General features: G+C 42.9%; 1 protein-coding gene across 4 annotated transcripts in view; it reads right to left on the reverse strand.

Moving 5' to 3' along the window:
- Positions 1-13,774, reverse strand: part of rptor (regulatory associated protein of MTOR, complex 1) — a 182,942-nt gene that overhangs the window by 99,061 nt on the left and 70,107 nt on the right. For all 4 annotated transcript variants that reach the window (XM_084573386.1, XM_084573385.1, XM_084573384.1 and 1 more), the window contains exon 7: positions 9,468-9,643. In XM_084573386.1, the coding sequence (XP_084429512.1) occupies positions 9,468-9,643 (176 nt within the window). The remainder of the gene's footprint in view (positions 1-9,467; positions 9,644-13,774) is intronic.

Genomic DNA, 13,774 nt, shown 5'->3' on the forward strand with positions numbered 1-13,774 from the left:
TCATTTGCCAACATTTAATAACATCATGCCTGGTATTTTTCATGAGTATTATTATGAAAATGCATGCCGATGGCGAACATGGTCTCAGGATTTGCCATTTTAAAGGAAAACTTTTAAAATCTATTGAGTATGAAATATTTCTTACAGGTTTAAACTATTTGTGGTTTGGGAAATTTCTTGGACGTGAGCAGCCTTTTGACTCTTAACTTCTGGGTTGTAACTGGATTGAGTTCAACTGTTGAGTATCGAAGCTGTTCATCTGTTCAGATATGTTGAAAGTCGCCCAGACCAGCCACCCCCACCCCATAGCAATGACACTCCTTGATGGCAGCAGCCATCCCCAGCAGGATGCAGCCTGACACAGGCTCACACACAAACAGACAAACAGTCAAAAGACAGGATTAACAGCACAAGGTGATGACCTGGCCTCCAAATTCACTAGATCCCAAACTGATCAAGTGTCTATGGGATGCACTGGAACAAGCCTGATCCACAGAGGCCCCTCCCCTCAACCCATAGGACCCAAAGGCCCTCACTAACAACATTCTGTTGCCAGACACCATAGGACACCCTCAGAAGTTCCCATGCCCATTTTCTGATGAGCCAAAACTGTTTTGGAGGCACTAGGAAGACCTATACAATATTAGGAAGGTGGTCATAATGTTATGTCTGATCAGTGTATGTCAAATACAGAGGGTTAACCACGAGATACCAACGCTTCGCAAACCTGAAGACAACCAAGGCTAGAATAGACTTCATGTAAAAAAGCTCAAACAACAGCCAGAGCAGTTTTAGAGGAGGATTATTTGATTCTTTACAGATCAACCTGCACCAAAATGTCAGGAAGGCAAAAAAATCATCCGTGCAACAAGGTAGAGGTAACGTGAAGCTTGAGGATACATGGCTTCAGGATGACTAGTGTTTATCGATGATGTGACAGAGGACAGAAGGAATTCTGGAGAGCGTAGGAATATGCTGTCTGCTCATATTCAGTCAAATGGACGGCGCTTCACAGTATGGACATGGACAATGACCTGAACAATACTGTGAAAGCAACTCAAAGCAAAAGGTTCTTGATAGTAACCCGAATGAGCTGCATTTGAGTTGACTTGACTACCCAACAGAAAGACCCAACAACTGAAGACAGTCGTAGTAAAGGCCTGGCAAAGCATCACAAGGGTAGTCCAGTGCAGCCGCACTCAATTCTTATCAGAATAGGAGTCTGGTAACACTCCATTTCGTTTTAATTATGAGACGTGTTTCAACTGCTAGAGAAAAAACCACCTCAGCGCCGCCCAAATTATTTGATTGGCCCAGCAGATCTTTGCTGGCGCATAATCAGTTCCCAACAAAGACTACAGATCAACCAATTGTGTAGGCAAGAAAAGTCGGGTCTAGATTCAGTTCCATTATTCAACTGATTCTTAATTTCTCGTTCATCTCATTGACCGTTCTCTATCATCAACTTTATTTTTTTTTTTCTCACCGGACCATAGTCAGCTCTCAACGATCACGGACCAACTTTTCGCTGCAAAAATGGTGTGGGTGGGGAGAGTTGGTCTGGGGTCAAGGCTCACTGCATGAATTATACATTTCTGTAAGACACAACTACCTGTTGATGTCATTGAAGCCTGTTGTTCATGGATGTAGCTACGCAGTAAGCTAGCCACATAAAGTGTGTTTATTCTTAATCCTGACAGCTTGGCTGTTTATCCAGGCGGAGGAAACAGCTGTCGGAGAGCCCCAAAGCAGATTTATGGAACGTCTGAGTCTGTGGTACTGTGACGGACAAAGGTGCAAAACGTGCAAAGCCACAACTCAAATTAACCACAAATATTTGGCACTAAAATGAAAAGCATTCCTTCAGCAAATCAGCTTAATTCAACATCCTAACTTAAATGGCGAATGGTATTTGCGGTAAAATAGATTCTGCAGTAGAACAACTACAAAGACAGAGAGAAGACAATATTTTATTGTTACATAGGTTTCATGATGAGCAACTCCTTAAATGTCAGCAGCCTCTGAATCACCATTACAGCTGATTGTTTCAACCGAACATTTCAGATGATTCACTTTGATCAATGTGCTCCTTGTGATCACCAATAAGATGAGATAAGATAGAACTTTATTCTTGCGCCAGAGGAAGATTAAGGAGCAAACTACAGGAGCCTTTATCAAACAGTAAAAGTAGAAAGTAGAAACCAATGCTTAATCGAACACAGATAAGTACACAAATGTGACGATGTAGATGGTGCTACCTGATCAGCCTAGAAACATGCGTCATTAGCTAGCACTATACCGGACACACTAGGCAAATGAAAAGACATTTCCTGAGCATGTTGACCTCGCATTTAGCACCATAAATTGTAAACCTTAAACAATTCTCATGAGAATTCCTACAAGATCGCACTGGGACATTTTTAATCTGTACATATATTTCTTTTTTCAGTGGACCATCGCAGAGACAGAGAGAAGCGATCTCTCAGTGATAGCAGAAATCCTGGAGCAGCTCCGGCGGTGAATAATGGAACAGCTGTGACAGCAACCTCGGTGATTTAACCGGGAAAGGTTTTCTTACTCACAACAGTAAGCCGAGATTCAAATTCAAACTCGTGTAGCTGATGTACAGTAATCAGCAGATGTTAGAAAATGATATAATTATGTGGAGTTAGAGTGTTGAGTCTATTTGTAGAGACTGATTTTTAGCTCCCAGCTAAGGTTACGTCCGTCTTGTGATTATTTGCAGCTGCCAACTTGAAATCGCTTCATTTCATCCTTTAACATTTTTGTGAATTTTTGTCATGATTACAGTGTGACAAGTTGAGCCAGAGTTTTGTGAGATCACATTGGATTTTGACAAATAAACTTCTTCTTTGAGTTCAAATGAAAGTCTGTGCCAAATTTAAAGAAATTCTGTCAAGGTCTTCCTAAGATATCACGTTCGCCAAAAAAATCGAAACCCCCAAAAACATAACTCTTCAGGCCATGGCTGAAGCTTGGAGGCTGTATAAGAAGGTATAAGGTGGAAGAAAAGCTGGAAATAGATGACTGAAGAAACATATATGAGAGGTCGGTCATTAGTTGAGATAGTCCTCGAACAAATCGGAGCCATTATGTTGCAAACAAATTCAACTCCACGGCGCTCAGATGACGTGTATGACTACGTTACTCTTCTGTCCATCACCACACAAAACCCGCCAAAACGATTTGATTGGCCTGGCAGATTTTTGCAGGAACATAATCAGTTCCCCGACGGGGAGACTCCAGACCAACTGTCCGCCATAAAAAATGTCACAAATCCTGAGAGGATTTTCTCCAATTCCAGAAAACAAACAATATATTAACCTGAGTGACGATAACAAGAGACTGCAAACACAACCTGAGTAAACTTTCGGAGGTATGCTTAGTGCGCAGCGTGCATGTATAACCTAGATCCTTCAACACAGCGAACACAGCATGCTGCAAAAGGCAGATTATTTATGCGGTGCACAGAATCAGCCGATAAACCAACAAACATCAGAGAACCTGCTACTTTTGGGGACTCTTTTGGGGAGATCAGATAATGATGATGTTAAGCTGTCCCGAAACCCTCCTCCTGATCAGGCTCAAACAATACGGTGGGACTTCAGAAGAGGCAGAGCTCTCAGCCTTTGCTTTCAGCATGCACGGCAGAGTTTTCTGAGGTAAACCCGCTGCTCTCTTCAAATGCCCAGAGGGGTCTTGAGAAACTAGTAAGTGAAAGCATATGCAGCATTACGTAACCGTTTCCTCCGCGGTTGAACCCACATCGAGAGATAACAGGGGGGAGATGAACGTGTCAACGTTTTTACAAGTAATTTACATGTCATATATTAAATCACAGGCTCCAGAATAAAGAACACGGGGGCGAATGTTCTTGTGAAGATATGATTTTACCAGTTTCACCTATAGAAGCTGGAAACAGGAGGCACGGCCATGATTGTCGTCAATTAACATAACGAGGCTGTGCTACGAGTGTGCATCGGGGGAATGAAAGGAATCCAACATGTGGTCATGTGATCCCGCCTGCAGCATTTCATTAAAATCTCATATGTGCATACATGAAGATAATGAGACCCTGCCAGAGTTTGGCTGTCAAAGAAGGCTGTATTAACAACATACCTGCGACGCATAATTATTTACACACATGCAGTAAAGCACATGACCCTGGAGGCAGAGGTAGTGAGCCTAGAGCTGGTGGTACATATCTGAGCAATACTGGAGAGACCGGAGAACACACTGACCTGTGTTGACAGGCTGAATTACGCCCGTCAAGAACTGATAGTTCAGATCTCTCCCTGACCGTGTTTGACAAGAGTCTACAACCAAGCTCTGGAAGGCAGTGCTGCACACGGTGGTGGTGCTAATATTAGCTCACCCATTAAGAAAAGAGTTTCATGAAGATGTCTGAAGATTGAGGTGGTTACATAAAGAAAATTTATACTGATTGTAAGTGAAAAAAAATGTAAACGAGGCAACAGTCTGCGTTCCTGGAGAAAAATATGTTTCAGATTTCTTCTCTGTGCAGTTACACAGATTTAATGAAGAGGCGGAAGCGAGAAATGATTTTATTAGCATTACAGCTACTAAAATGAGTCGTTCAGTGGCTAAAAAAAACAAACCTGCCTGCAGTGATATTAACTACAAATGAAAACATATGATTTCAGGAAACGTATACAGCAGATTCATTGTTCTGCACAGCTGGCGCCAGATGAAAAGCCAAGTTAAAGGATCAATGAACTCCTTGGGGAAACGGGATGGTGAAATTTCAATGCAATCTCTACAATAGGAGCTGTGATATTCCACTTGACCAAGCAACAGACCATAAGACTAACTGACACAGCAGTCCCCAGGGCCACTCTTATAGCATTGCTAAAAATATGAGCTTTAGTCCATCCATGTTTTTTCTCTCTCTCCTTTCCTGTGTCATTCCAGCCTTAAAGCCAGACGAACCTCTCTGGCTGCAGTTTTTTTGTGGAGGAAAGTTGGTCTGGAGTCTCCAATGGGAACTGATTATGCTCTGGTGACAATCGGCTGGGTCAGTCGAGTCGTTTGGGTGGGCTTTGTGCGGTGACGGACAGAAGAGAAACAGCGATTTAGTCATACATGTCATCTGGGCGCCATGGAGTTTAATTTGTTTACAATAAAACGATTCCGAATGGTCGTAGGACTATCGGTTGAAACAAAGCCCCATAATGAAATCGTAATGGCGTTTCTGATAAGAACCGAGTCTGGCAACACCAAGCCTCCCTCCCTCCCTCCCTCCCTCCCTGCCTCTATTTTCAGATGCACATCTCCTCCATTCCTCCCCATCCACCACAGCAGCAGCAGCGGGGAAATCCCTTGAAGATGGCGCTCCATCAGTAATGATTTTCTGCTCAGCTGAGCAATGAAAGGTACACATGCGCTCACTCTGTCTGGCTCTCCCCAACTCTCTCTCTCTTTCCCTCTCTCTCTCTCTCTCTCTCTCTCTCTCTCTCTCTCTCTGTGTAAACCCCATCATCCATCCCTCAATGCATCTCATTAAAGTTTTAAAGTCACGGTAAGCCGGCACATCAGCGAATCCTCCGCACACCAACCCTGCCAAACTCCACCCCATACCTTCCTCGCCTTCTCCCCGATTCTCACTCCGGGACAGTGTGAAATTAAGGAGAGGCCAGCTCGATACGCTTTCGTTTAGAAAATAATGAGCCAACGGGAAAGGAGAGCAAAGAGGGAGGAAGCCGAGCGAGGGAGCTGCAGCATCTTCGGAGGCTCGTAAAGATGCCCAGGTCTGAGAGCAGTCTGGTGCAGAGCAGCGCTGCAGCCATGTTTATTCTAGAGAGGAGGCCCTTAAGCACTGAGATGATTCAATAATCTCATATTCAATTCGATATCAAATAGTTTTTCTCTATCGCAGCTGCCAAGGGGGGCAGGAATTAGTGAAGTCCCTCAGAAGTACACAGTGTCTCCTCCAACAAGACTACAGGATTAAGGAGAGCAGAGGCTGACATTGTATTAGTAGGGGACAAATAAGTAAAAACAGTAATTAAATATATTTGTCATTCTCTATTCTCGTAGTTTTAAAGCTTTGGTGTTTATGTAATATTTATAATTATGTAATATAAGTGAGGACGTCTACATTTCCCCTGATTAATTCCCAGCCAACAAGTTAAACTTTATTAATACAAACCATCAAAGCTTGACCTTACTGAGCCTTTAATAGAAGAGATCAGACCAACTTTCCTCTGCAAGCCACAACATCCATTTTTGGAGGCTAAAGGTATTAAGGGGTAGTTCAGTCAATATCATCCAGCAGCCTTTTAGCAACGTGTTCTCTGAAAGGGAACGCTGGTACGGGATATCAATATTAATGGCATAACACTGAGCCCTCATTATGCTGAAGGTCACGGCGGGATGTGGATTTAGAGGAGAGGAAGACGAACGAAACTCTTCAACATTTATGACAGAGAAGGAGCATTTGGCTACCAGTAGGGCACCTCCTGAAGGCGGCCTGTCATTTTCACTCTCACCCATTAAAAAACACAAAAAGTTTCAAGTTTTCTGTGGAAAATCTTCCTCTTGAAAAATCATCCCTGTGACTTTTAGTGCGTGCAAAGTGAATTTGATCATTAAAATGCAAAAAACGGTGCAGGTGAGCGCTGACTTGTGGCACCAAAGGGAACCGAGCACTGTCGATAGAGACTGTATCTGTGCAGCAAGTGTAATGCATCAAAGATGAGGTGCTCACCTGCATTTCCAGATATCATGTAACAAGAAGTCTCTTTAAAGCCCATGAGTAATGACTGTGCTCTTTTCACACTTTACAAAAAGAGGAAAAAATAGAGTATTTTGCTGCATCCTAATGGTAATTTAAAAATTAAATACTCTAAATGAAGAAATTCACCTTCACATTTTGACAAAGGACACACTCAACTGTGTTTTTTCGACAATTCAGCCATTGTGAATTGTATTATTTTCCTATGATAAGTCAAAACGTTGTAAAGTAAAGCAGAGAAAACTCCAAGGGCTAGCTGGCTGACTACTGTGGGCTAAGGACCAAAGGCACCAAACCAGCATCAAAGAACATCCGTCAACAAAGGCTGACAGCTCCGCCGCTTCAATTCTCCTGTGTCTTAACCTAAAAGTTGCACTTGAACACACCGCAAAGCCTACAGCCAACGGCCAACTGGCACATACGATCTCTGCATGTGTGAGAGGAAATAACTCTTCACACCAGCAGGTGGAAGTAGTCTGTGTTCATCATCATTATCATCAGGGGAAACTCGAAGGTCTGGGACAGGGGTAGCCAAGCTGAAGTCTTATCAGTTTATGAGAAAAATACCTTTGCGTGAAATTGGATAGTCCTCCAACAAATCAGAGTCATTTAGTTGTAAACATATTTAAGCCAAATACGCTCAGATGACATGCATGGCCATGTCATTGGTGTCACTGGTTGGCCCGGTGGATCTTTGCTGGAGCGTAATCAGTTTCAGGTGGAGCGGTTGGAGACCCAACTTTCCGCCACAAAAAAGTTGTGAGGGGGGATGTTGGTCTGTCTTCCAGGCTAGGTAGATCTAGGACTGTGGATCTATAAACCGTCGTACAGCACTGGTCTTTCCTGAATTGTGTTGATCAGTTGGTCAACTTCTTTGCTAACTTGAATCTGATCATCCACTCACAGTGGTCTCTCTGACCAACGGGTTCTGCAGTTAAACATGCTCAATCAGCCGAAGAGCCGACAACCAATGTCCGATTAGCGCCAACGGTGCGGGACACACAGCAAAAGCTAGGGCAAGAGACGCTTGCCGACAACCCTACATTGGCCGAACGTTTTCTTGATGTGTCGCAGCCTTGACATGAGAGGTAGCTGGGAACATACCAGCACACCTCAGCTAGCTAGATCTCTGTAGGCTGTTATTAGGGTGGCACCAACTGACGAGACAGTGGAAGCTGAAAATATGTGATCTTGAGTGAATAACTTGTTCCTGGCTTCACAATTTGTACACAGAGGGCAGAGGCTTTAAATTAATTCAGTCTGTCAGTTTGAATATGGAAAGTAAATGGCGGGAATACTCATAAATTTAACATGAAGAAATGTTATTATCAGCTACAACAGTTGCAATGAGAAACTGAAACCTTTGTGGCATCAACAAATTTAGAGCATGGCTGCCTGTTTAGCAAATAAAAACTACAGCATCCACATAAAAAACTACAACGTCGTGGGTAACCTTACATCTCAAACCAGGCCTTCTTTTTTTTGAGTAATGCTTTTCAACAACAAGGGCCAACATCCAGTGTCACAACTCAGTGTTGAGTTTTGGTACTGAAAACGAACTAATTCTTCCACGTCTTCACACACAACTACATGAATGTCTTTCATAACCGATACCTTGCAATACCACTCCCCACTGTGTTTTCTAATTGGTATTAATAAGTTAACTGGCAAAAATGATATTCCTTGTGTGTGTGGCCACCTAGAGCGCTGTCCCTAATTTATCTCTTTTATCGGCTCTCCCACTTGTCAGAAACATCATCACCTGTAAACAGGATGTGGAATTACAGAGCATGAATGACATCTGTGTGTGAGCTGGCAGGGAATCGGGGGTTGATGCAATCACCATTGCCTGGGAGTGCAAGCCCCACGCACTCGGAGTGCCCCACACACTGTCTGATGCAACCCCAAGTGCTCCGTGGTTTAGCTTGACGCTCCATCGGCATCGTCGTCTGAATGATGCATCGTGGTGCATTTACATCAGGCCACTGTATCAGCCAAGTCTCCCAAATGAACTCATTTTGCCTGAATATCTTTCACCTATTTTTACCGACGCGTTCTCTGCAGGGATCATCACTCTCGCATCGCTGTGGATGATGTCGGCCTACATTTTTCATCATAGCTGAATATTGCTCATCATTGCTGAATACTGAGCAGGAGCTCAGAGATGTTTGCCCTTCACGCAGGACACATCATAATGTCCTCAAGGGGTCCGAGCGGCCGCTAACAGGCTTTACAAATACATGACTGAAACACAGCATCCTGTATGATCAAGGGGAAAATGTCTGCCAGAGATTATTAAAGAGAAAAAAAAAAGCATCTAGGAAGAAAATCCACACACAATCTTGAAACTATGTAATATGTAAATATTCCAGGGATTACAGCACAGGTAAGCCAGAGACTTACAGAGAAAGACCATTACATATAGCTTGTGTGTATAAATGTTCTTCCTTCTACGGCTTCAAACCTGTTTGTGCTCATTAATGGAAAACACTGTCTAAATGTTGACAGCGAGGTGACAATAATCCCAGCTGTCTCATTACTTCAGCATAAATTCAGGACATATCCTGAATGTACCATCTGGAGCAGATCTTTATTAAATCCTCCATGTTTCAGAACCTTAATGCGTAGTGAGACGCAGCATTTTGGCAGACAGAAGGAAAAAGAAATTGTGAGAGAAAGAAAGAGACGTTACCATCGGAGGGCGATCTTGATGGGCGTTGTGAGGCAGGAGGTGAAGAGGTCCGCGGGGAGGTCGGGGTTCATGGGCAGCAGCTCACTGGCCTCACAGGCAGCCAGCTGGATGCAGTTCTTCATGGATGGTGGCAGGGGCATTTGGGCGAGCGGGTGGCTGGGATTGATGGCCGCCACCTGTACGGACACAAAAGAAGAGGGAATTCTTTAGTGTACGTACAGACACAACGAAGGACGACTTCATGTCGTCTGTGTCTGGACCATAGACTGTAAAATAAGTGGACACCATGACAGCACCTCAAGTGAAGCCAAAGTATGCGGAGCTCCCCCTGGTGGCTGCCTAAGGTATAGGTCATAAGTCATACCCTCTCCATGTTAGTGACTTGGGTCAAACTAAAACACTTAAGTACATATCGGATACATTTTTTCAAAAGATGGTTTCTTGCTCCAGACTTGCAAGATGGCGCCGCCTGTATCCCTGGAATTCTAGGGGGAAACGAGTCAACTATGGTCTGCACCAAGAAGTTGCACAAGCACAGACTGACAAAAACTACAACCAACAGCCAGCTGTCGCATACTATACGCTACAAATCCGTGTGAATGAAAGTAACTCCTCATACCAGCAGGTGGCAACAGTCTGTATTTGCCACTGAAATGTGGAAACAGGAAGGGGCGCTATTAGCTGAACTCTCCTGAATCAAGCAGAACAGTTCATACATTCCAGGTGATCATGTTGACGTGAATGTATTTGTGTATTATGTAAATGTTCATATAAGATGAAGATTGAGAACAAAAAAAAAAGCTTTCTGTGTTTGCCTTTGTTCTTTTACTCTCGTCATATCAGTTTCTTTTCTCAAGTACTGGTTCACAGCCAATCGGAGTGACCTATCTGACCAACTTGTTTGTTCGGCTGAAGCCTCGGTCCTGATCCGATACCGAATCCTTTTGTTATTTATTTTAGGTCTTTCATAAACCAAAACCATGCCCTTGTAACGTCAAAATATCTTCTTCCTCCTCTGATTTGTTGATGGTTGGCTGGCGTCAAAGCTGCCAAAAATTAAAGAAGAACTAAAATCTGCTGTGTGAAAGTACTTTGATGTCTGGCTGACAGTATTGGCATCAGTATTGAGTATTGGCGAGGTGGAGATCGTCATTCGTCACTACCAACTTAATTTGCCGCCTACAAAAAATGGTTACAGAAGTTTACACAGTTCAAGGCGTTGGATGACCAGCCCATTTCTGTAGTGGAAAAAACACAGGTTTTCACCATCTGCTGGAGCTTCTGGAGCAACACTACCTTAATAAGCCTTTATGAATCTCCAGGGAAGGAAATGTTGTTTATTTAAGATCAGATCAGACTACACTCAATATTACAGGATCGGGGGCAAAAAATCCCTAGCTTAGGCAACAGGTAATGTGTGAAATGAGAGGGAAACTAAAGAGCAGAATCTCCAGCTGGCTCCATGAAAGTAGCTACATCACAGAGAGGAGGTAACAGCAGCAAGGAAAACCAGTGGGAATTTTAGCTATCTTGATACTTGAGGCAAGAACTGAGTAGAAAATGAATTTGAAGTGAGAGTTTGTGCCAATGTCCAGCGACTGCAACAGGTGACGGCTTTAGCGCCCCGTTACCACCTCCACAAGCCTGTTGCCATTGTTGCAAGCTGTTGGTGCTCATCAGAATTGGCTCTTGGAAAATAGCCTTCTTTCAAAACTTTGAGGCTGGAGTGAGCTCATCCTCATTTAATAAGTGTTGTACTTATTAGTCGCTGTACTTCAAACACTGCAAAGCTGCTTTTTAATCTTTATAAGACGCTGTATAATGCTTACCACATTGGACACTGAAAGATAAAATTGGGACAAACTTTATGTTTTGGTTATGGAGAGTGAGGGATGAGCAATAAAAGTTCTTTTTTTGTTGTTTCATCTTTCCCCTGATGCCCCAAAACAGGTCGAAGCTTGAATGCAGAAGATACAAATCACTGCTTTTATTCCCGATTTGCCACCTCAAGCTACGAGAAAAAAAACAAAAAAAAAAACAACATTACAACTGACGCTCTGACGCAGATATTTTGAGAGCCTAATGATAATGTGATAGTTTATTGATCCCGGTGAGGAAATTATCCTCTTGCTTGGCTTCTAAGCCGGTGGTCCATGGTGGTAAACAATCCTCCTGTCTATACTGAGTGCAGAATTAGCGTGTTATTTTCACTCTCTGGGACGGCTCAGTCAATATTCGCAAACGAGAAAAATTGAGGAGGCCTGCGTATGATGTAAAACTTTAATTATACTTGGAGCTCTTGACTATTTATGTGCTCATTGTGCTGTTGTACCGCTGATTTGTTAGCTGGGAGTTCAATATGGTTTCTGTCTTTTGCTGAGTAGACTTTAATGAGCTGCGGGTCTTAATAGAGGCAGCAATGCAAGGCTTCCCTTCATCATCACTGACTGACTGCTATGGTTTCTTGTTTCTTTACATTTTGCAGCCTTGCCTAATTTCAGCAAGGAATTAGTGAGGGATTATTATTATTATCTTCATGTTTTAAATGTAGGTAAACTTTACTTAAAGGGGAATTACTCTTTTTTACAACCTGCACCTTATTTCCGGCATAAAATACGATTGTTTACTCACCCATATAACTTTTGTGTAATTTGTATTCCTTCGGGAGATAATTAGATCAGCGAATATCCATATAGTGGGAGTGACTGGGGCACCGAAACGCAGCCTCTAAATAATGCATTATCTGCCGCGAAACTATGGTTCATCCACAACCTCAGAAAAGGAAAAATATGCAGCCATGTTGTAAAAAACGAGCAGTAGCAAATTACAGGTAAACAATCAGGTAAACTATTGGTGAAATGAACGGGTTTTCGGCAGATAATGCGTTATTTAGAGGCTGCGTTTCGGTGCCCCAGTCACTCCCACTATATGGATATACGCTGATCTGATTATCTTCCGAAAGTATACAAATCACGCAAAAGTTATACGGGTGAGTAAACGATTGTACTTTATTAGTTCCCCTTTAAATGGTTTCTTTCGCTCAGTGGCAGTAGCCGGAGATTCTCGGCTACTCTTCTTTCTGCAAATATGGTTTCTGCATGTTTACAATTCTCCACTGAACAAAGAGGTGCAAATCTAAACTCCACGGGCTGTGCTGTAAAGGGAATAACTCATTTATTAAAGAAAGTTTCAGCAGTTTGATTCTGAGCATCTCGGATAAACATGGTGCTAACCGATCATTTCATAAAACTAATATCCAGTGCAAGAACACTAAATTGTGTTATTGATATCTTGAAATACAGAATAAATTTAATATAGCCTTTGTTTTGCCCTTGAAAGAAGTATTACATCAGCAAAACATCTTGCAGACGTTTCACAGATGATAGAGAAAACTGAAAAAGGAAGGAAAACAATAGAGGCGAAGGTGGAGAAGTCAGAGATCTGTCTGTAATTTCTACCCTCTGACTGAGCAGCTCCTTGCCTGAAAAAATGAGGACACAGACCTTGACTGTGTCTTGTTGTCCCGTGTGTAAATTGTGTATTTGCTATATGAGAAGCATCTTCTAACTTCAATGTGTGCGATCCTCCTCTGTCAACAAGAGTAAATACAGCGCACCAATTTTTCTGAGCATCAACGAGTTTTCGAATTCTTAATGCAACGCATATGCATAACATTAGCATAGGGCGCAACGTGCCAATCCGGTTCAATCTGGGACGTCTGTGTGGGTTGCATAAATAGGCTGTAATTGTGTATTGCGAAGCCGGACGCGCTGGCGATAAATATAAATTACAAACTGCCGGAGTAAGACCTCTCGAAGAGCTGTAGACACTCGGAACAGCTGTTTACTGCGGCGGAAAATGTTGCTTGGAGCGCTAAAACTCTTTCTGTGTTTGCAAACACTTTTGGGACTACGAGCATGAAGGCTGAGGAGGAAGAGGGGTGTGAGGAATCCTCAAACTGTCTGTCACGAAGAAGACGCTAAAAGCCCTGGCAATCAATCCCTAGTGTTAACCAAACACATGCAATCATAATACACCAACAAATGATATATTAAGCACAGACTGACGATCAGTGGGTGCAAACAAAGGCCTCCTGAAACTGTGACGTTTTTTTGTAAACCTGGAAATAATGCTGACGTTTAAGTCGTCGGACTATCGAATAGCAGAGGTATTTGTTTTCTCTGTACCAGTTGAAAGAAGCCCTATTATGAAATGCCAGACTACGGCAGGCAACTACTCCCCCCTAAGCAAAACAAAATCTTTGATGTCTTCACAGCTACCACGCAAGCCACATAAGAGGATTCAAT

This window comes from Chelon labrosus, assembly GCF_963514085.1.
Source record: "Chelon labrosus genome assembly, chromosome: 2".
NCBI classification, from domain to species: Eukaryota; Metazoa; Chordata; class Actinopteri; order Mugiliformes; family Mugilidae; genus Chelon; species Chelon labrosus.